The sequence below is a fragment of the Camarhynchus parvulus genome, chromosome 4A, assembly GCF_901933205.1.
Source record: "Camarhynchus parvulus chromosome 4A, STF_HiC, whole genome shotgun sequence".
In the NCBI taxonomy this organism is placed as follows: Eukaryota; Metazoa; Chordata; class Aves; order Passeriformes; family Thraupidae; genus Camarhynchus; species Camarhynchus parvulus.
The window spans coordinates 19570910-19594421 of NC_044600.1; the positions used below are offsets into that span (position 1 = coordinate 19570910).

Sequence of the window (23512 nt, forward strand, 5' to 3'; positions counted from 1 at the left end):
GACCACAACTGGAAGGACAGAGGAAAGAAACTGTGTTCCAGAATCCCTTACCAACCATCCCCAGGCCCTGAAGTCTCCTTTGATTGCCCTTGGACTGTGTGTTGCAGTTTCATTGCCACCCACATGGAAGAGCAGCAGTGGATAACAGTCTGAAGCTGAACCTGGCTGGGAAGTGTCCTAGTGCTGTGCTTAACCTGAGCCCCAGGAAGGCAGCAGACTTCCCTAAGAGGACTGTCTGTGTGGCACATTGGACCCTCAGAAAGGAGTCACCTACGACTGTAACCCATCTTTCTTGTAGAGGTGGACATGGTCTGGGGGTGTCACAGCCATGGCAACACCTCTGGTGTAGATGGACTAACATCCGCATCATCCATTGCCTGGCCTTCCACATGAGAGATTCATACCTGATGTACAGAGGCATGTGGGGAAGCAAGGTGGGCAAGGAGGGGGTTTGCCTCCACCCACTCCTTTTAAGTTACTGCCTTCACCTGGCAAGGGAGCATACAGGATCCCCTTGAACCTGTGTATTCTGAGGTGGCTGTTCCTGTCAGGCAGGGCAGAGCCTGGTTCTACGAGTCTTTCTCAGACTCCCTTATGCCCCTTGATCTTTCTACATCCTCTCATAGCTGAGCCCTGAGGGTGGGCAGATCTTGGCCACACGGAACACAGTTGTTCTCACCACTGCCATGCTTCCCATTGAAAGGCTTTGGCAGTCCCTGCACCCAGAGGCCTGGATGGCTGTGTGTTTTCATGGGAGCTCTGTCTGAGGAGTCACATCCACTCTAGGAAGCACAGAAGATGTGGATTCTGCCAGGTAGATGTCACAGCCTGAGCTCCTTCTGAGAGGGTGATGGACAGCAGCTGAACTTGTCTCTTGAGCTGGCAGGGTGACAGTGCCCATGTCGTGCGCCACTCTCAGCCCATGTAGCCTGTGGTGCACCCTGGGCTGGCTGTGTGTGAGCGCAGGGGCGGCTGCCAGGCAAAAGTCGGCCACTCCACTGTGGATATGGCTGGCTCCAAAGCCAGGTGTTTTCCTCTGTGCCTGCCTGTGTTTTTTGATGTCCAGGTTGGTTTGGCCTCAAAGCCAGGTGGTCTCTTGGGGCAGAAGCTCTTCTGTACATGTGGTTGTAGGGAAGATCACGCTATGAAAAGCCAGTGTCCATAAAGGAGACAGAGGAGTCCTGCAACTTTATTCAAATAAAGGGAGAGAGTCCACTGGGACATCAGCCTGTGGGATATTCTCTCTCTAGGTTTCACAATGTGCAGCTTCCTTTTATCCTAAACTCCCGGGTGCTTGTTGCCCTCCTCCTTAGCCCATTTGCTGAGATACTGGGAAGGTATAGCCTTCCCAAGCGGTCTACCACATATTCTACCCTCGAGCCTGTCATTTCCCCCCAAAGTTCAGAAACTCAGGCTTGTGTGGACCCATTTGTCTGTTTCAGGAATCAAACTATCTGCGTTTTGTAACAAACCTGTGGCTTGAAGTGGGTAGAAACATTAAGACCCATTTCTAAGACGTTAACACCCGTACCCTCGGCCTTGGAATTGTTTGTAAAGACATTAGCACACATCTTTCCTATCATGGCTAATCCCTCCGTTTGTGATCCCTGCTCCCGTCAGGGGAGCCTTAAAGCGCCCAAGCCCCTGCCCGGCGCCTCCCTCTGACCCGAGGGACCCGGTTGGAGCTGCCGGGGGTGGAGGGGGCCCGGGCATCTCCTGAGCTGCGGCTCCTTAAAGGGCGCCGCGTGGGGGGCTGCGTGCAGGCCACGGGCCTTTTAAAATTACATTCTTAGAGAACAAACACCACCCGAGCTGCGTGGAGACCCCAATAAAAATGCCTCTAACACTAGTCGGCTGCCTGTTCTTACGCGGCAGGAGGAAGGATAATGGCGGGGCAGGCCTACAGCTCCCGGCACACCGCGGGGCCGGAACTGCCGGTCGTGGCGTGCTCTGACGAGCAGCGGTGCGGGTGCTGGTCCCGGCTGCGCTGGCTCCCATGGCGGCGGTGCCGCCGCCGGTCTACGTATACAGCCCGGAGTACGTGACCCTCTGCGACTCCCTCTGCAAAGTGCCCAAGCGGGTCAGCGCCGCGGCGGGGGCGAGGGGGTGCGGGGAGCACAGCGGTGAGGCCCGGGCGCGGAGGCAGCCGGCGCCCGGCAGGGCGGTAGGAAAGGAGGAAGCGGGGGAAACTCCCGGTGAGAGGAGTGTGGGGTTAGAGCGGGGATGGCTCGTCTGTGCGTTCACATCGCCCCTAGCACCGTGGGCTTGGACACTGAAGCGACAGTTCCCTTTCCCGGGAAGCCGTGCGCGGCTGTGCTTCTGCCCGGGACACCGGAAGGCCCTTTCACACGGCATGGGCATGGGCCGGAGAAGGGACCCGGGCAGGGAAAGTCGCTGCTGGGAGGAGTCTGAGCCACACCTCGTCTGCGAGTCCTTGGGCCCCTGGTTGCTGGCTTTGTGTCTCCTGCTCTCACAGTCTTATTCTTTTCTTTAGGCCAGCATGGTGCATTCACTGATTGAAGCGTATTGTTTGCTTGACCAAATGAAGTAAGTGCTCCCGTTTCTGTGAAGGAATATTTTAGTCTCCACTAAGGTTTGGAAGGTGCTGAGTAACTTCAAGTTTCACACTGTCCCTGCTGGCGGTGTGATTATAGGAGCCCTCACAGTGCGTATTTGCAGGATTAAAGGAAAATGTTTGTTTTGCTACATGGACACGATTACAGTAATTGTGGCAGGTGTAATTTATGGTTACCTCCTGGTCTGGTGGAGCACTTATAGCCTTGTGCCTTCTCTACAGAGTGTGTATTACCCCCATGCTTGAGACTCCTGAGTAGGGCAACAGCCTTGGTGCTGCTCCAGATCCACTGATTAATCAGTGCTGATGCAGAGAGGGACTATATTGTTTTGGTGCATTGTAATATATCTGAGAGACTTTTTGTGAGGTCTGCATGCTGTTCAGGAGAGAAGACCGGATGAGATCTGGGGCAGAGAAGTGAGGTACCTGCCACCTCATTTGGCTCTTAATGCTGGGGCATGTGAAGGGAAAAATAAAAAAGGCATAGCTCAGCCCCTCTTGTGAAGCTTCTCATAAAATCTTAGAAAAAATGTACTCCAGTTCAGCACAGCCAGAGGTTTTTTTGAGACTTCTTTTTTAAAATAATTTTTTTTTCTGGGAGAGTGTGCTTGGGAAATGACTGCAGGCATCATTATAGAGCAGACCTGAAGGACTGTTTGCCCTTGCATGAGGTGGGAAGCATCAGGGCCAGCCTGGAGCTGGGAGCTTCCTATGTTCTTCCTGTAGCAGCAGAGCTGCGCTGCACTGCCTGTGCATGCTCCCACTGTCCAAGTTTTGGGGAGGGTTCAGTGTTTGCAGGATTTGTTTAGGCATACTGCAAAGCGCCCAGACCCAGGAAGGTGCTGTGCAAGTTGCTTGGAACAGTGACAGTCTCTGTTTTGGTGCAGGTCACAGCATGTGAGAGGCATTGCACAGCTCCTGATCTAGGCTGAGGTCCTGCCACAGCTCTGTGCTGGGCCTGGGCATTTCCCTCCATTAGTTCCTCTGTGTGTAAACTGAATGTTGGATATGCTGGGGAAGGCACAAACAGAGAGAACATGCAGAACAAGGAAAAAAACTTGAAGCAAAGTGGGAAGGTTAATGCAGGCAGCACCTGCAGTGTTCTTCACTGGGGTGGGCACCACAGGTAGTGCCAAACCAGGGGCATGGCCTGCTCCAGCTCAGCTGGGTGGCTTTCTAACTTGAGTGACAGCCCAGTGCAAGAAGAAGAGGGAGTTTTGTTTGCTTTTACAACAGTAACAGCCAAAAGAAGGCTCTTATTGTAAAGGCTAAAGCTGGACATTCCAGCTGAACACTGGATCCTCTTGCCCTGATGTGCTCCCTTCTTCCTCTCTGCTTAGGATAGTCAAGCCAAAAGTGGCCTCCATGGAGGAAATGGCGAGTTTCCACACGGATGCTTACCTGCAGCACCTGCAGAAGGTCAGTGAGGAGGGGGATGATGACCACCCGGAGTCTGTGGAATATGGACTCGGTAAGGATGCACATCTTCAGCAAGAGATTAATTGAGTGCCAGGGCCAGAATGCTTTTTGCTGGAGCTGCAGTTAGAGGGGTGAGCTCATGGGGATGCTGGACTCAGTTTTGAAAGGAAACATTCTTTAACGGGGTGTTGCTGAACCCCAGCAGTCATCTGACAGGCTGGCACTTTCCCTGGTGCCAGCTGAGGGTAGAGCTAGCCTCACTTTGCTGCTCTGTATAGCTTGGCCTGTCTCTTGCTGACTGGGTCGCTCTGCTGCTCTGAGGCTCTGGAATGGGATGGAAGACCCTGACACTGCCCTCAGGCTGGAGCTCGGACTGGCTGCTGCAAGCCTCCTGTGGGGGGGCATGTGTGAACAGTGGCCTGGAGCTGTAGTGACCGGAGCGGCTGCAGAGCAATCTGGTGACTTACGTGTGGACGTGTGGAGCAGAGGGCTCTTGTCCTCCTGGACCTAAGGCAGCTTGAGAAATGCAGCAGGTAAAGCAGGTGAGATGGCTATGGGCAGTCTTGGTATCAGGAATGCGAAGAGCGACCCAGAACTGAGGCAGAGGTGCAGATTCTTTGCCGCTCTCATGAGTGTGCCTTAGACTTTACATTCCTGAAGCTGCTCTGTCTACAGGAAGACAAGCAGCCCTGGTATCATGCTTTGTGGGCAACAGCTGCAGGGAGGCTGCTGTAGGACTAAGTGAAGATCGTATTATAGACATAGACCTACAGTTTATCTAGGCTTGGCTAGTTTGTGGGTGTCCATTTTTAGGGAAGAGGTATGTCAGTGACCATGCCAGGGCTTTTCTGGTCAGGTAGACAGAGACTTGAAAGTAGTTTTTTTGCAAGATTGGTGTGAGGAACCAGTAGGTTCAGCAACCCAGGCACACAACTCAAAGTTGATTCAGGACACATTTTCACATTTTTAAACGAACTGAGTGCAAGAAAACGTTTGGATTGTTGCTTTTTGTGGTGGGTTGTAGTGTGGCCGGGTTTTTTTTTGCTAGGTGCTCACCAAGATACAGTCTCTCTCCCCCTCAGTAGGTGGGGGGGGAGAAAATCCAGTGGAAAAGAACATGTAGAGATAATAACAGGGAGGTGAGTCTCCAGTTACTGTCACCAGCAAAAGTGACTCTACATGGGAAAATTAATTCAATTTATTGCCAATTAGTAATGGAGTAGGATAGTGAGAATTCAAAATAAAACTGAAATTACCATCCCCCTCATCCACCTTTCTTCCCAGACTCAGCTTCACTCACTGCTCTACTACTTTCCCCCTCAAGCAGTGTAAATGGACAAGGAATGGGGGTTGTGGTCAGTTCACACCTCTCTGCTTCTCCTTCCTCTTCGCTCTTGCCCCATGTGTGTGTGGGGTCCCTCCTGCAGGACACTCTCTTCCATGAACTTTCCCAGTGCTAGTCTTTCCTATGGGTAGCAGTTTTTCAATAACTTCTCCAGTACGGGTCCTTCCCGGGGTCAGTTCTTCAGGAACAGGCTGCTCCAGCCCGGGTCTGTCTTAAAGACTCAAACAAAAGGAATGTGCTTCCCCTGGAGGAAAAGGCCTGTTGTGTCTGAGGTGCAAACTCTTACATGGACTCTTACCTGCAGGTTACGACTGTCCAGCCACTGAAGGGATCTTTGAGTATGCAGCGGCTGTGGGAGGAGCCACCATCACTGCAGCCCAGTGCCTACTGGATGGCAAGTGCAAAGTAGCGATTAACTGGCCTGGAGGGTGGCATCATGCAAAGAAGTAAGAAAACGATCTCTTCCCTTGTGTTTTCTCATCTGGTGTCTGAACCCTGCTTCCTAGCTCCCAGCTTCCCTGGGTGCAATGATCTAGTTGGGAGAGAAAGCAAGGTGTGAGGGAAGGCAGGAGATACAGAGGAAGGAAACAGAGGGCAGGGCAGAGGCCTGAGAGGAGGCAGGTCACTGCCCAGTGCTGGTGCTGTCACTGTTATGTGCTGCAGAGCAGGTCTGGGGCAGGTGTACTCACACAACATCTCAGCCCATTTCCTGGTGGGCAGTTGGCTGAAAATGGCTTCAGCTGCAGCTTGCTGTGAAAGGAGACTTGCACTCAGCGGAGCTGAGCTCTCGCTGTGTGCAGAACTGATGTCTTTTGGGAAATCTTTTGTTATATTCTGTCTGGATTGCATGGCTTAAAAAATGCCTGTAATGAAAAACGTCTTAGCAGTGTTGCTGCTGCTGAGCTATTAGCACTGTTCTGGGAAGCAAAGAGTCTGTTTAAAAATAGGCATTTAATACTCACCAATCCCAAAGGAGTCTTCCCAGTCACCCCAGTAAGTTGGTGTGTGATGGTTCAGGGTAGATGCCAGCCCAGTGTGAAAGTCCAGCCAGACTGACTCCAAACTGACGGTGCTTGATTCTAGGACCTGTGTCTTAGCAAAATACATTCCTTTTGTCAAAAACACCTGCTGTCTGGTGGTTTAGTTGCTTTTCAGGGTCCTAAAGGTAGGAATGACCTGGAGCTTAGGAAGCTCTTGGTTCAGAGAATGCCTTTGGGGTTGAGAGTAAGATGCTGAGTAAGTGCCTTTTCTCAAGCCAGCCTCATCCTCCCTTCTGGCAGTGATACTCAAACTTTGCTGGGTGGATTTAGGGCAGCACAGGGGAATCCCAAATGCTGGTCCTGAACTGCAGCTCTGACACTGCTCTGCTTTTGACTGAACTGGTGTCTCGCTCTGCTTTGAGTTTCAGAGATGTGTATTACTGCATGGAGAGAGTGCCCAAGACATGCTTCCTTGTGGGCTGTGAGGGAGGGGAGAAGTACATAATCACAGTTGAGTCAGATTTTCAGGATACCTGTTAACACCTCCATTTTCAGCATTACCGTAAATGAACAGTGTCACTGGAAAACATATATGCTCCATGGCGCTTGCAGAGAGTGAAAGCGAGTGTGGTTCTGCCACTCCTGGCTTGCTCCTCACTGTTCCCAGCTGTTGCTGAGCAGGAAATTTTACAGAGAATGAGCTGAGTGCTTGACTGGAAAGTCAAGAGGAATTTCCCAGAGGTGCATCTGGTATGCTGATATAATTTGTGGAAAAGGGATTTGGGTACTCCTGTTGCCAGGTATAAAGCTTCGCTTTAAAATAGCTATCCAGAGCAGATTTAAGAATGTATGTGGACTGGTGCTAAGTGGTGAGGGGGACTTGACTTCGGAGTGAGGCTGGAGTAGGGGTCAAGAAACTTTCTTGTTCCTTTGATGCCAGCAATTAAGCTGTCCCTGATGAATGTCAGTGATATATCTTTACATGGTACACCTGTAGCGGTAAGGGGTGACCTGGTTTCAAAGAATACAGCACGGCAGCCCCCTGACCATGGGCTGCTCGGGCCAGTTAACACACGCTGACACCAATGTGGTAGACAGTTAAAAGGCCTTTATTGCTTCATCTCAGGGGGTTATATAGGTAGGGGTACACTACGTAAGGAAGGGGGTCGTGCAGTGTTCTCTCTAAGACCAAATAAGGAGAAAAAGGTTACTGGCATCTCTATGTTAAGGGGGTACTAGTTTGGCTACATTCCAAGGGTGATTGTTATCAGGGACAGAGGGGGGAGAGAGGTTTCTGCATCTCCGCGTGACATCCCGATATCTTGCAAAACGCCTGTCCCTGCCTGCTACACCTCCCCCCCTCTTTCACTAATGGGTGAGGTAGTCATATATATATATAGGCACTAACACGAGGTAGAAGGTTGGGGTTTGACAAGGGAAAGGGGTTTTGGGAAACCTGAGTTTTTGCCAGACAAGTTTCTTGTGACCGGCAGTGTTCCCTGCTGAATTCACAGCATTTGTTGTCGTCCCACGAACAGGATGTTAGTTCGTTCCAGGCGGGCTCGAACGAATGAGACTAGCTTGTTCAGCAGGCATGGCCCGAAGGTAACAGTTAAAAGCAGCATTACCAATGGGCCTGCCAGGGTAGAAATTAGAGTGGTCAGCCAAGGTGATTGGTTGAACCAGGACTCGAACCAACCCTGTTGGGCTTCCCTGTCTTTCTGTCTCTGAGCCAGTCTGTTTCGGAGTTCTGCCATAGAGTCTCTAACGACTCCCGTGTGGTCCGCGTAGAAGCAGCATTCCTCTTTCAAGGCGGCACACAGGCCTCCTTGCTGCATGAGCAGGAGATCCAGTCCTCGCCTGTTCTGCAGGACCACTTCTGAGAGTGAGGAGACTGATTTCTCTAGGAAGGAAATGGATTTCTCGATCCTCTGCAGGTCTTCGTCAATGGTCATCTGCAGCTGTGACAGTCCTTGGTGCTGAGTTGGTTGGGCCGAGACACCTGTCGCCGTTCCGGCTGCTCCTAGGCCGAGCAGCATTGCGATAGTTATACCTGTTAATATTTCTCTTTTGTGGACTCGGCTGGGTTCCTCGAACAGGTGGTACACCTCTTCGTCTGAGTGGTACAGGACCCTAGGAACGATCAGAACTTGGACACAAAAGTCGTTAGAGGTACTGAATTTGGCAAGGAACACACAGGGACTCACTCCAGATCTCTGGCAAACCCACATCCCCGATGCAGACGGGACTGCCCACTTATTATTTTTCTTGTTGGGCTGGACTGCTTCGGTACAGACGTCGCCCTTTCGCTTGGCTAGGGTTGCATTACCAAAGCATCTCCCCCGACCTGTAACTTGACTCAGGGTGATTCCTTGGCGGGGGGTGTCCCACCTGCACTGGTGAGGGGCGTCGGCTGTGGAATAGCTAAAGGGGATGTCTAAGGCGATTCCTTCGTAAAAGGGGGGTTTTATATCATAACAAAGCCAGCAGGAGTCTGTTAGGTTAGGGTTAGATTCGTTTAGGGATAGGAAGGTGGCTTCTAACATGCTTAGGATTGGGTCCGATTCTGACCTGGTCGAGCGACCTATCTGGAAGGTTTCCATGCCACCGGTCGGGACGTCGGTGACCTTTGTGGGCAAGGTCTTGGGATAGGTTATGTTTCTCCCTCTCTGTGTGCTTTTAATCACTTTGTTGGGTCCAACCGCTCGGGGTGCTGACGGTTGGAGCCTGGTAATTTGCACATTCACCCACTGTTTTGACCCTTGAAGGACTGCTGTCCACACTTTGCCCAGAACTGAAGCCCTATGACATGGGGGTCCTGGCTGCCATAAAGGCGGCATGTCCCCCACACCTTCAGGGGCTCCTTCCCTATATTCATGGCCAGGGCCACCCAGGGGTTCCTCTCTGGGACGTCCCCTGCTGGCCCTGTGGCACTTGCACAGCTTGTGATGGCGGGGGGTGCGGGGAAACCGTAGGTGGTGCTGCACTGCTGTGCCACTGTATCGCTGGTAGGGGTGCGATGTTGGCTGCCTGCTGAGGGAGCATAGGGTACGAGGGTTCCCCACCCCACTGAGGGTTGGCATAGATGGGCCGTCTCGTATTCACAGCGGGAGGAGACTGAATATGGCCCGCGCGCCCCCTCCCTTTCCCGTTTCCCCGGGGCCGAGATCTGCAGTCCCTAGCGAGGTGACCTCTCTTCCCACAGCTCCAGCAGACCCCTCTCGGGCGTTGCTGGAACGAGGGTGCTGCCAAGGGAACCTGTGCTGGCGTGGGACAGCTTGCAGCGACATGTCCTGCTTGGCCACATTTAAAGCAAGCCATTGCACTGGTCAGGGTATGAACAGCTGCTTGGATGGGTGTCAGCTGTTCCTCCTTCACAACGTGTTTGATCGTGTCAGCCAAGTTAGCCCCGGCTGGCAGCGAGCGCAGTATCTCTTTGGTAACAGTGTTACACTGCTGCCGCAGGCAATCAAACACTACAGGACCTCTTGCCGCTGGGGGCAAGGTGGAGGAGTCTACCGCAGCCTGCAAGCGGTCTACGAATTTTGTAAAGCTTTCACTCTCCCCTTGCTTAATGGTGGGCCACGGTGTCGGTGTGTTCACCACCCTAGAGGCGGCGCGTATGGCCTCCCTGGCCGCCCGAGATGTGGCCCTAACTTCCTCAGCCCGGAGGTGCGCAGCTTGCTGCTGTGGGGTAGCCACTTCGTCATGTTTCCCCAACAGCCGGGACAAGCTGGACCCGTGGAGTGGCTGTCCCTCTCCAGACGCCCGCGCTAGTTCGGCTGCACAATGATCTGTCCATTCCTGCTTAAAAACGATCCGCCCCGCTCCGTCAAAAAACATGCGGCTTGCTTGCGCAATATCAAAAGGAAGCAGATCGTCATTGCTAAAAAGGCCGTCCACGAGCGTGGAAACTACCGCTGAATTGATTCCTTTCTCTGAAATAGCCTTAACAATCGCCTGAACTTCTTTGGGGTTTACCGGAGTGTATGTTCTTTGCTGGTTTCCCTGGGCTCCCGTGACCCTTACGGGAAAGGCGTGCACCGTTTCCGCGGGTTTCCAGTCAGCACAAGCTATTTTTATTTTTCCCCAGTCAGTGAGCTCGTACTGTGGCTGATTCCCGGTTTTATTTTTAGCTTTATTCGGTTTCGTCCGAAACCGCATTAATTCTGTTCTCTCCGCGTCCGAGTCGCTGCCGGTTTCGGAGCAGTCTGGGGAGCTCTGGCTCCACTCAGAGTCGGAAGTAAACTGCTGACAGACTTCCGGTCCTCCCTGCCTTTTCGTTCGGCTCCGGCCCCGCTCCTCCCCTCGGGGGCGGTGCCGCTCCCGCCCCCTGGGCTTGCCCTGCCTCCCGCTGGGCGGGATCTCCCCCTTATATGGTGGTGGCACGGGGCGCGGCTCCCAAGCGAGCGTCCGCCCCCCGCCGCCTCCCCGCGCAGGCGCGTTTGCCAGGGTCTGCAGCCCCTGACGGGACGCGCGCTCCGCGCTGGCCTCCCGCGCATGCGTTTCCGCGTCTGTCTTTGTTCGCGGGCTTTTCGCGGCGTGGTCCCGCTGACTCCGCCCCTCCCCGGCTCGCCCGCGCCATTTTCAAACGAATATGGCGGTGGGAACGGCGCCGCCGCTCCCGGCGCGCCCGCGCCCGCTGCCGTTTCGGCACCCCGGGCCGCGTCTGCGAGCTCTCCCCAGAAAGACCGCGCGCGTTGTTCCGCCGTTTGCATCGGATCGGCGACCGGCGGGGAAGGGACCGAAGGGGAAACCGCGGTTTTTCCGGGAGATTCTGAGGGGGGGGATTTCGGACTCGGCGGGTCCCGCGGAAGGGCAGGGGGGTACCCTGAGGGTTCCGGGGCATCTGGGCTCGGGCACGGGGAGGGATGGAACGCGCCCGGCCCCCGCGTGATCTCTTTTTCGGTCGGCTCGCTTTCGGGGCTGGTCTGTGTCGCCGCACCCACCCCCAACTTCGGTACGGCTAATAAACGCGACCGCGCGGCCTCCCACGTCTCGTGTTCTTCTAATGCTTGGCGTAGGGCGATTTCTACCTTACCCCACGCCTTCAGGCTTTTTCCACTGCCTGTGGATTTAGTATCCTCTGCCAAGGAGGCAGTGCATTTATCCCAAACCTCCGAATGTAATATATCTACGGGCCGTGAAATAGCTCCAAGCTCTAGGAGTCTTGTCACAGCAAGGGTAAAATTCCTGAGCTCACATTTAATTCCCCATTGTGTATGCATCGAACTTACGACCTTCGCTATCGCCTCCATTCGGCTCGCAGGTCCTGGGGCGTCCCCCTTCTCTCGCCACAGTCGTTCCAGCCGCTGTGGCCGCTGTCTCTGTCCAGGAGAATCCCGTCACCCGCGGAGACGATTCCCGGGTTTCGGCACCACTTGTAGCGGTAAGGGGTGACCTGGTTTCAAAGAATACAGCACGGCAGCCCCCTGACCATGGGCTGCTCGGGCCAGTTAACACACGCTGACACCAATGTGGTAGACAGTTAAAAGGCCTTTATTGCTTCATCTCAGGGGGTTATGTAGGTAGGGGTACACTACGTAAGGAAGGGGGTTGTGCAGTGTTCTCTCTAAGACCAAATAAGGAGAAAAAGGTTACTGGCATCTCTATGTTAAGGGGGTACTAGTTTGGCTACATTCCAAGGGTGATTGTTATCAGGGACAGAGGGGGGAGAGAGGTTTCTGCATCTCCGCGTGACATCCCGATATCTTGCAAAACGCCTGTCCCTGCCTGCTACATACACCTGTCCTCTGTTTAGCTGCTGGGACTCTCTCCTGGCTGAGCCCAGGAGCTGTATCGTGAGGGACTGCATGTGGGACATGCCATTTGCATTTTCCTGGGAAGAGAAAGGAGGGAATTACTTTGGCAAGAGGCTTAACCTTCATAGCCTGAGACTTTAAAACAGCAGGAGAATCCCATGACTGGCTTGGGCCTGCCTTTCACTGCCAGGACCTTCCCAGGACTTGTGACCCAGACTGCAGGGATGGAGTGGCTGCCTATCTATGCCAGTCCAGAACTCACAGGAAGATGGCCAAGGAGACTGTCCTCTTGCCTCAGAGAGAGTGGGTTTGAGTCAGGTGGCTCTGAACTTCTTTAAAATGTCTCAGGTGCAGAAAGCTAACATTTTATTTGTTCAACAGTGCAGTGGTCAGAGGTACCCTCCTCAAACCAGTGTCTTTCTGCAGAGCTGACTGATGCTTACCCAGCTGCCAGAAAGCCCAGAGTTGAGAAGCAGTTGGCACAAGCAGTCCTGTTCTCTGTGCTTCCCAGCCAGGCTTTGAACTGTTCCTGACCCGTCTCTTGGTCACTGCTGGGCTGAGTTTTCGTACTCCTATGTGAGGTGGACACTTGCAAAGTCAAAGTGAGAATGCTGAAATCAGTGGTGATTGCATTAGCAATATTCAATGTCACAGACATTGTTTTCACAGGGATGAAGCTTCTGGTTTCTGTTACCTGAATGACGCTGTCTTGGGGATCCTGCGACTGCGCCAGAAATTTGACCGCATCCTTTATATTGATTTGGATTTGCATCATGGGGATGGTAAGGCCCAGCAAAGGCTGCAAACAGCACAGCTGCACAGACTCAGGAGGGAATGGGAGAAGGCAAGGCCTGTCTGCACAGCAGGGGTTTACTTGCTGCAACAGCCATGGCTTCAGCTCCTTTCGGTACAGTGGAGTTCCCTCAATCCATTTATGCCTTGTCCTGCTTTACAGACTTGCTCAATGCTGCTCCTCAGACCTCTCTTGTGGGTCTGGGCAGAAGTCATGTACCTAAAGAAACAGATAATGTGTCCCAGTCTCCCATCCTGGCAGAGCAGTTGCTGTCAGGGTCTAATTGTTTAAGGGTCCATTGCAAGAGGGAAGCAGCCAGTATTAAGTGCTGCTTTTAAAAGAAGGCTTGATGCTATAAATCTGGAGGCAAAGCTGGCCTTGCTGAAACTGCTCCCTCCTTCAGGGACATTATTTCTACACCATTTAACATTTCCTGCTCTCCTAAATTTTATGACGTGTTTCATTTTGTTCCATTTGCTCCCTGCATTTGGTTTCTGTAAAGTTTCCTGTTATTTCTTTTTTCCCTCTCCACGCCCACTGTCTTAATAGTGTCTTTAAGGAAAAGGCATGTTGAACCACAGCAGCATTGAGAAAAAGCAAGAGAGCCTAGTAGCACTGATTCTGATCAGAGGCAAGCTCTGGCCAAGTGAGCCCTGCTTGGATCCCTCTCCCAGCTTCACAGGCCCAGCAGCACAGGCAAGTGCTGTTACCATGGGCAGTGACGTGAGATATTCAGATCCATTCAGTAGTGATTAGCATGAGACCTCCCACATTCATAGCAGTTGTGATCTTTGCTGCAGTTGAACTCCAGTCTCTGTGAACTGAAGATGTATTGAGCCACATCTGCATTTCTACTTTACTTATGGTGCTCCTTCTCTGCTTGCTGCCTGTGTGTATCAAGCAACTCAGTGTGTTCAGACTCTATCATTTATATAAATGATACATGAAAGTTTTTTTTCAATTTTCTAATAGGAGTTGAGGATGCCTTTAGTTTCACCTCGAAGGTCATGACTGTTTCTCTGCACAAATTTTCACCAGGATTTTTCCCAGGCAAGTTGAACTTGTGAGGTTTGTGCTCATTTGGTTCACACGTCACTGGTGAGGCCTCCATAAAGGCAAGCTAAAAGCATGTCTTGCTGCTTCTTCTCACGACCCAGGAGAAGGAAAGAGGGGGAGCTACATGTTTCGCATTTTCCCATTTCTGGTTGTAGCTGAGCTCTAGGCAGAGTTCCTTTGATGCTGCATGGCAGAATTGGGTGAAGGATAGAACTGGGTCACTCCACCCCACCTTTCTTGGTGGTGGCAAGTGGACTTCTTCATATGCATGCCGAATGTCCTGGCTCTCATCTTGCCTTTGAGACACCCCACGCGTCTCTTGCTGCTGCTCTACTTTCACTTCTAATTGGGGTGTTTCTGTTGTGCAGGCACTGGTGATGTGACAGATGTTGGCCTGGGAAAAGGTCGCTACTACAGCGTGAATGTGCCCATTCAAGATGGCATTCAGGATGAAAAATATTACCAGATCTGTGAATCGTAAGCCCTCTTGTTCTGATACAGCTGGCTTGGATGGGATTTTAGGGAGAGAATAAGATACTACACAGCTTAGTGTTTTTAATTACAGTCCTTTCTTAAGCCTTATCCCTTCCCCTGTTGTAGCCTTTGATTACAATGAACAAGGACTGTGAGTTCTCAGAGGTCTTGTATGAGTTCTTAGACAAACTGAATATGCAGAGACATTGTGGGTGGCTGGAGGGGTCTCTGCCGCAGGTTAGCCTATCTCCTTAGATACACCTTCACAGGTGTCTATCTAAGGAGAGACTGAGAAGTGACAAGTATTTTTTAGCTGTGGACTTAGGGCTAGATGTTTTTTCTTCAAGTAAGTGCTCTGAATTCTGACTGTGGGACATATGCTTGGGGCTTAGCTAAAAGCATTTTCCTAGCACCTTCTCTCTGTGCTGGAAAAATAAAAGGCTGAAGGCTGAATATCTGGCAGTGACAGAGCTGCCTCCTGGCAGTCCCCTGTGTCCCTCAGCTGATGGTGGACCTCACAAGCTGTTGCCCATGTTAAAACTGGGCTGCAGGTCTTGTTCTTTTCCAGGGGAGATGGGTCTCAGTGCAGGGCTGCAGGATGTGGTAGCATGTCCACCTCTAACACTTGAGGGCTGAAACCTCTCTAAACTTGTAGGGCAGTCATGCGGGGGCCATGCCTCCTGTTGGCTTATTGGTGCTTGCCATTGCTGGGGCAGAGCAGCCCTCTTTGTGCTGGAAGACATGCTTTCAAAAGGCAGCTCTAGGGTCAGGAACCCACTCAGGAGGAGCCTGCTGCATGCATTCACAGCTGAAGGACATCATAACTTATTGGAATAAAATCCCAATATTACCGGGTGGAACGTGCCTGGGCTTGTCTGGCCCTCGCTGCTTGACCAAAGGCGGCAGCTGTGGTGTTTCACCTCAGAGATACCTTTAGTTAGCTGTGTGTTGCAGCTGGCTCTTGGAACAAGTCCAGGCAACAGGAACTCAGGCTTGACCTCTGATGGAGAAGCTTTAGGCGAGGCAAAGAGGAAAAGGAGACGGATCTGGCTAGGGGGTCATAGTCCAGAGTTTATTCCTGGGCACGCAGGCCTCTGAATGTTGCGACAGCTCCAACCGAATGGCAACCGCATGGTCCCGTGTCTTTTTAAGCTCAGGGAAAGGGGGAGGGGAAGGGGTAGGTGAGCTACCAACCAGGTAGGAGGGGGCGGGGCTCAGGAGACAAATGACACCTGGATGACCCAATTGTCCCCAGGGCTGAGAGGCATCTTTTGAACTTCACCTATCAGACGACGGCCTTGCTGACCTTCTGAGATTGATGGACAGCTCTCAGCAGGAGGCAGGGAGAGGGGAAGAGGGAAGGTTATTACTACACCTGGGAGGAAGTGGGAAAGCTAAGACAGGACATTGATTCACATTGTCACAATAACTTAAAATAGATTTCAAGCTGTGTATAGCTGAAGCTTTTGCAAAGAGACTTAGAGATCTCTTTGAGATCTATCCTGGCTGGGAGGCAGTCCACGGGCATGACTGTGGATGTCTCATCCAGCTGTTGTTTCAGGGTGATTGCCTGTATTTCCCAAAACCACGATGGGCTTGAAGCATGAAGCTCTGTCCAATGCTGGTTTTTGCAGGCTGACTACATCCAGCACAGAGCTTTTCCTCATAGTTTTGCCTCAAGAGCCATACAGGAGAGAGGAGAGTAAGACCCTAGCCAGTCTTCCTCTGTTTCTCCTGTCCTCTCCTGGCCTGTCCTGGTGAGAGGTGTCTGAGAGTTCAAGATGGTTGTTTTGCCAGACCCTGATTTCCACCATAACTTTCACAGGGCAGAAAAGCCCCTGGATCATTGTGCAGCCAAAAGGCAGACTGTAAATGTGGAGTTTGATGCTGCCACTAAACTGGTGAGGACTAGATCCTCTTCTGCCATGTTATCAGTGGTGCTTTTGCATTCATCAGCCTTTTGATAAGTGCTCTGAGAGCTAAAATTGCTGTGGAGGTAGAAGGCTCAGAGCAGAGGCTGAGAGCAGAGGTAGTGTAACTGGTATGAGTTGGGTAGAAGCAGAGAATGCTGAAACCCTGAGAGGCATTGGTGGATCTGAGTGACCAGGGCCATGCCACCAGCATTCCTCTGGGCTGTGCTGGCAGTAACTGGACTGCTCCTCTTCTCTCTAGAGTGCTGAAGGAGGTGTATGCTGCCTTCAACCCTGATGCAGTTGTGCTGCAGCTGGGGGCAGACACCATTGCTGGAGACCCCATGTGCTCTTTCAACATGACACCTGAGGGAGTGGGGAAGTGTCTTAAGTATGTCCTGCAGTGGCAGCTAGCAACTCTTGTCTTGGGAGGAGGTGAGTGCATCCTGCTGTTCTCAGAGAAATGTGTTTGTCCTCCTGTGACCCTGCCTCGAGTGCCTGCCTGCCCTTGGGCTCAGGACTGGCAAGGGTTTAGCATGGTGACTGCTGGGCAGTGTCAGGAGGATGCACTGTGGCATAGTACTCTTTTCTCACACCTGAAATCATTTATACTGGCAGGTGCAAGTCTCAGTACTGACTCAGATCTTGAGTTAAAAGCTGCATGGCTCCTCTGGAGAAGAGGAGAGGCCAACAAACTGACCCTGACTTCTCAGTGACATCTCTGATTCCCATCTCTGCTGATCAGCCCTTTGGTGCTTCTCTTTAAAAGTGAGGACTGTGTTCCCAAACCTACCTTGGGCACCTGGTGATGAATGGTTTCGTTAAGATTCAAGCAGGGGCTCAGGATGAGGCCTGCAAGATATAGCAGGGCTCTGATACCCAGTGAAAGCTAAGCTGGACTTATCTCTGTTGTGTTGCCTAACCAGCTGCTGGTCCAGTGGGGAGAGCACAGGACAGGTGTTTTGTTAACAGAGTATTTCAGAACAACAAAAGCCCCTGTGAGCCAGGGAAAGCCCCTGAGCTCCATGACTGGAGCCAGATCAGCTCTAGGTGCTGTCCTTTTTTAGATGGGGGAAATCATGTATAGCATATTAAGGCTAAAATTTTATGTGCCTGATGCCCTTTGTTTTGGAAAGGTTATGAGTGTTCAGTGCTGCTGTGGCTTGTCTGAGTGTGCTGGAGATGTCACCTGTCAAACAAAACCCAAATCTTCTGTTAAAAAGTGAGGATCAGCTATGTGTCACTTGTGAAAATAGCAAAGGAGTGTCCCACCGCTGCACCATGTGGAAGCATTTGAAGTGGAAATTAGGGGAGGAGTAAAAAAAAAAAAGGCAGGAAAAAACCCCACTGCAAGCAGGAGGGAATATCGGAATAATATGGTCTGTCTTGTCAAAGTGCTTTTCTCCCTTTACTCTTTTAGTTCTCTATTCTGGAAAAAAACATACCTGAGTCTCTTGCAGGATTGCTTTCAGCTAAGGTTTCTCCTTTTGGGCTCATGTTCCTTTACCATGTAGGTAACCATTTCCTACTCTCTGTGAAATCTCATTTCAGTGTAAAACAGTTGCAAGTTGTAGCGATGAGTTTCACATTTGTCCTTTCAAACATGACGGTGCTGAAGAGCTCACCAGTTTATGGCTGGGCATGTGTATTTTGCTTTATAGGTCAGAGGCTGGTATTAAAAAGCAGGAAGCCCCCATTTCTGCTGCAGCCTGCTACTTGAGAATGGCTCTTCTTGTTGCCAGGAGAGTTCAGCACATGGGGTTGTGAGCTCATCCTGAGTCTGAGATGGTGGCTGGAGGACTGGCCTCTGCCACACTGGATGTAGCTGGGGTTCAGTTTGAGCGGTCTGCTCTTGCATACACTGTCATTCAGACTTGGCCTTGTGTAGCCAGCAGGTGCAGAAGGCAGATTTTGGGCATGGCTTGAGTGGAGGAAATAAGCTGAACTCATGTAACCTGTACACAGTGGGTTCATGATTTGTTCCTTCCACCTAAATCTCCTTTTCTCTTTTCCCTTTCCCCACTCTTCCTCCTCAAATCCCAATTCTTGCTGGAAACAGGAGGTTACAACCTTGCCAACACCGCTCGCTGCTGGACATACTTGACTGGGGTCATCCTTGGGAGAACACTGTCCTCTGAGATCCCTGATCATGAGGTAATGCTTTGAAAAACCTTCCCTTTTCCTTGCAGAAGAGCCAGTTGTTCTGCCTAATTCACACAGCATCTTTGCCATACAGTCCTGTTTTGTGAAGACACTTAATGTAGCAGTATGGTGGCTGCTCGTGCCCAAAACCAGAGGCTGTCTGCAGCTTTCTGTGAGGGGTTTCATGTGCCCATAAACTCCAGTCTCAGATCGTAGCAGAGAGGATGGGCAAAAGGATTCTCTGGTTTGCTCAAAGAGCTCTTTAGGATGTGCCTATTGCCTTCCCAAGGCTTTAATTTTTTTTTTTTCGGCTGAAGTTTGAGTGACCACAGTGCCTGTTGCTCTGCTTTCCTCTTCCTCCCCCTGAGGGTTCTGTTTGGTGACCAGCAGTGTCTGGTAAAGAGTAGCCAGGGCCCAGCACATTCCAATAAGTTGCTTCTCTCTGGAGTTGACACAGAATGCACCTTGCAAATATTCTGTCACTATTAGGGTCCTGTAGTTGTACAGGGATGAACTTCCAAACCACTGGAGCAGAGAATTTCCCCAGAAGCTGGCCCATTTTCTCCCATTTTCTATGCCACTCATGACTATCCACCCTTGGGGCAGATCTCTGAATGACCTTCCTAGAAATCTCTGTCCTGACTCTAAACATGGTGTGGACTCCACTGACTCTAAACATGTTATCAGCTGTACTGAGTAGACACACATAAGAGACATAGCAACCATAGCAACAAGAACATGCTTTCTGTAACATCGAAAGGGAATTCAAAATTCTCAAAAGCTGTTGTAACAGGTCTGAAGGAGGAAGAGGGGGCGACAAGCTGGGGAAAATCATCCTCTCCTGTTTCCCCCTCAGGCTGAGTACTATTATTAATGGACAAACAAAGGTAGTGCCTGAGGTAAGGGTAGGAGAGGAACACTGAATACACATCCCAAATGACCCTCATTGCCATTGTTATCATTTCATAAAGTGGTATCACAGAGTACAGCAACAAAACAATCCTGATCCCCTTCCCTGCTCTGAAGAATATCATCACAAGGAACACATATATGCTCACACATAGGTACCACACCCACATGAACAGACCAAGCAGCATTGTGACCAGTGGTTCTGTACCTAATATGAACAAATGCTTAGAATCAAATTTGTTTCCAACCCACTCTGGGCAGATCTGTTGTTATCTCAACCCTTTGTGCCCCATACTGGGCACCAGTTAAGGTTGTCTTAGGAATGGTATTTTCCAATTTAGTGCTCCTGCTAAGAGCATGAACAATTTACTAAACAATAACAGCAACAATACTGATGACAGAGGGAACAAGAAAACAAAAACCAATTCACATAGAAACACCCCTGCCCTCTGACAATAGACAAAACTGCATAGCTCCCTCTGCCACATTATTTAAGCTGGAAGGAATCCCTTCTGTCTGGAAGAGTCCCCTTCCCCTGCCCTCAGCAATGATGAGAGGTGGTGTAGAATAACCTCTGTGTCCTGGCCATGCCTCATCCCAGCTACTCTGAAAACTGACCCTGTCTTGGCCAGAATCATGACACAATGGCTCACAGTAACCTGTGATTCTGCGTTAGCACATCAATCCCATGTGCTGCAGATCTCCTGCACACTATCTGAGCACTCAGCCAGGAGAGACACAGTATCCTTGCAGCACACTGATTTTTCCTTTCCCAGGTGTTTCACAGTCATGTCAATGCAGTGTTCAGCAAGATGGGAAGTGAATGGTAGGATACGTGATTACAGCACTTGAAATTTAATAATAAAAAAATACCATTTGCAGGTAACTGTGTGTAAAATGAGTGTCAACAGCTTTCCCAAATAAAGCATTGGGATAGACATTTGACTGCTTTTTGGTTGCTTCACTGGGCTCTGCTTCCCATCCCTTGAACTGGGAAGTGGTTGAAAACTCCAGGTGGACACAGACATTGCTGAAGTACCACCTTGATGTAGTGAAGCTACATGTGGCCCTTAGGTAGAGAAATGGTTTTTTTGCCTTTTTACAAACAGGTACCTGGGGAGCCCTCTCTCTAGCCTCAGCCTTCAGAGACCTCTCTGTTGATTTTCCTTTCCTCCTCCCTGCAGTTCTTCACAGAGTATGGTCCTGATTACGTGCTGGAGATCACACCAAGCTGCAGACCAGACCGCAATGAGCCACAGAGAATTCAAGAAATTCTGAACTCTATCAAAGGTGCGTTGTCTAAGCCAACACTCCTGCTTCAGGCTTACAGGTTTTTTTAGAGAGGGCTTCAGGGGAGCTCGTTGGAGACTTTCTCACTGACTGGAAAGATGAACCACATTCACTTGGCTGCTCATTAGTGCAGTGTCATTGGCCTCCCACATCCCTTGGGATTTTCAGGGTTGGTGGTACAGAGTTATGGGTTCCTGTAGCAAAAGTTGCCATTGCCTTTGCTCTGGCTGGGCAGGGGAGCATGGGGCCTTGTCCTTTTTGGAATCATAGAACAGCCCAGGTTCTAAAGGACTTCAAAGATCATCTGGTCCAAGCTTTTCGTGGGAAAGGGAGCATAGACAAAATTATCTAGCAAGTCACATCCTGAAAACTTCTGACAGTGAGGCCGCTACCACATCCCTAGGGAGTTTCCTCCAGTGATTGATTGTTCTCACTGTAAAAAACAGTACTTAAAATAAGGTGAAACTTCTCCTGGTGCAACTCACACCTGTTGTCCCTTGTCCTCTCCATGTGCCTTCTTGTGAAGAGAGAGCCTCTGTCCTCTGAAGCCTACAGAGCAGGCTTCAAGTACTAGATTACTGTGATGAGGTCCCTCCTAAGACTTCTCTTCTGCAGGCAGAGTCTTTCCTCATTGGGCAGGTTCTCCAGCATCTGATCACCTTTTTGGTCCTCCTTTGGACCCTCTCTGCTCTGTCCATGTCTTTGGTGATTTGTGGGGATCATAACTGGACACGGTACTCATTGTTTGTCAGATGGACCTGGAATGAGATGATCCAGTTTTTCTTAGTAATGCTCCTACACATGCTGCACAGGATATAGTTTGCTTCACTGCTGCAGCAGCACACTGCTGGATCCCATTCAGCTTGCTGCTTATCAGGACCCCCACATCCATTTCCACAAAGCTGCTTCCCAGTCACACAAATCCCAGCCTGAACTGGCTACCTTCTATCTCAAGAGCAGGACCTTGCTTTTGCCTTTGTTAAACTTAAAACTGTTATTTTTAGCCCAGTCTTCCAGCCTGTCCTGCTCTCTAAGATAGCTCTTCCTTCTGACCAGTTCACTGCAGCACCCAGTTTGGTGCTGTGGTTGTTTTCAACCAAGGTAATTTATGATGTTGAGCAGTATGGATCAGTATCAGTCCCTGGGGGACCCCACTTGTGACAGGCTGCCAGACCATGTAAAAACCATTGATCACCACCCACTGTGAGCTCCCTGTGAGCCAGCTCCCTCCCTATCCCCTTTGCAGATGACCCATCCAGTCTGTGTCTTTCCAGCTGGTCCAGGAGGAGGCTGTGGGAAATAGCTTTCTGGAATTGGGACAGGTCTCCAGCAGGCAGGACTTGAAGCTCTTCAAGTCCAGGACAGGCAGCTGGGTGAGCTCTGCCAGCTCCAGCATTGAAACTCATTCAATGCCCTTACCCATCTGTCTTGTCTCTCTCTGCAAGAGAGGCGCGGAGCAGCATGATGGGGCTTGGCACCCCTTTTCTGTCTGCGTGTGTTGCAGTGTGCTGGTGTTAGAAGTAGGGTAGGAAGTCCAATGGCCGTGGATGCCTTCAGGTGTCCATTCCCAAGCACAGGCCAATCCTAGGGAGAGGGCATCCCTTCCCTGGGGACATGTCCAAGAGGGTAGGAGGAACCACTCCAGAGCTGGAAGGGAGGGCTGTGTACTCCTGTCTGTGAATCCAGCCTGAAAGAAGGATGAGGCAGCAGGGAGTGAGCATGTGCATCTCGGATGCTGGTCCATGAATCCTGAAGCAGCATTCAGCATAGTGAAAGCATTGGCAAGGTCCCCTTGTGGTAATTTCCAAAGCCTAGCTCGAATGAGGGCAGCAGCCTCTGCAGAGGGAGCGAGGGGTCAGCAGGAACTGAGATCTGTGCTGAGACTGGAATTCCCATATCATCGTCTAGTCCATCAGGCATGGGAGTGGCACCCCTTGCCAGGTCACTCCATCAGGCTAAAATATCAGTGGAAATACCCTTTTTTGCTTCCTTTTGTTTGCAGGGAATCTGAAGCACGTTGTTTAGCAGAAAAGGAAGGCTCAGGCAAGAGCATTTCCTATGGGGAAGACAGCATATTTATGTGAACAACTGATGAAATTTGTGGCTACAGGGAAACTTTCAAAGAAAGTACTGTTGGTTGGTAATTTTTTTTTTCTCTTTAAAGAAGAAAAGCTGCCGCATACCACAAGCACTGTGGCTCTCCCCAGGCAGGAGCGTGGGCCCTCCAGCCACAGCCTTCCAGTGCTGGCAGAGCCTCCCTTGCTCCTTTCCACTTCCTTTTTTAACACCACAGTTTGTTCTCACAACTGCTTTTAAATGTATTTTAAGAGAGGAGCTGCTCAGAGCTGTGAGCTCTCCCCAGCTGGAGCCCAGTGCTGTGTTACCTACTTGGCAGGGCCACAGCCTCAGAGCTGCCCACTTGAGAAGTAGACCCTGAGGGCTACCCTGGTTGTGTCTCTTACCCACAGAAAGGCACAGCCATTGTGGTTTTAACTGGGAATTTTTAAAAAATAAAATACTTGAAATACTCCTCCAGCTCTTTCCTTTTTTCTTCCACCCACCCTGTCTTGCCCAGTGCTCTTTTCCACAGCACACCCTCCCCCCCACCCCCCAAGCCATTTGTGAGCTCCTGAAGTCCTGCACAGAGGGACCAGAGCCTGGAGAGTCTCTCAAGAATGTCAAGGGCAATGCAGGGCATTGTGGCAGCTCCTCTTCTGGGAGATCTTGGATGAACTTCCAGATGCTCTGGTGCCCCATGAGAGCTGCCACGAGGTGTCTCAGCAAGGGAACAGGTATACAGGTATCTGGAGCAGAACTCTCCCAGTGCCAGGAGCCCTGGAGCCTGGCGTCTGCCGCC

The 23512-nt window shown here is 51.0% G+C and overlaps 1 protein-coding gene across 4 annotated transcripts; it reads left to right on the forward strand.

The window, feature by feature from the left end:
* The first annotated feature begins 98 nt into the window (after positions 1-98).
* On the forward strand, positions 99-23185 carry HDAC8 (histone deacetylase 8). Of its 4 annotated transcripts, none has more exons than XM_030967329.1 (11): positions 99-2080; positions 2495-2547; positions 3916-4046; positions 5644-5785; positions 12736-12863; positions 13847-13924; positions 14299-14407; positions 16577-16749; positions 18374-18468; positions 20550-20655; positions 22658-23185. In XM_030967329.1, the coding sequence occupies exons 1-11, from the start codon at positions 1997-1999 to the stop codon at positions 22678-22680; spliced, it is 1122 nt and encodes a 373-aa protein (XP_030823189.1). In that variant the 5' UTR covers positions 99-1996; the 3' UTR covers positions 22681-23185. The 4 variants fall into 4 exon arrangements, 3 of the variants coding, with proteins under 3 accessions (XP_030823189.1, XP_030823190.1, XP_030823191.1); XM_030967330.1 differs by having other exon boundaries at positions 12751-12863; XM_030967331.1 differs by having other exon boundaries at positions 1951-2037; positions 12751-12863.
* Positions 23186-23512: the final 327 nt, after the last annotated feature.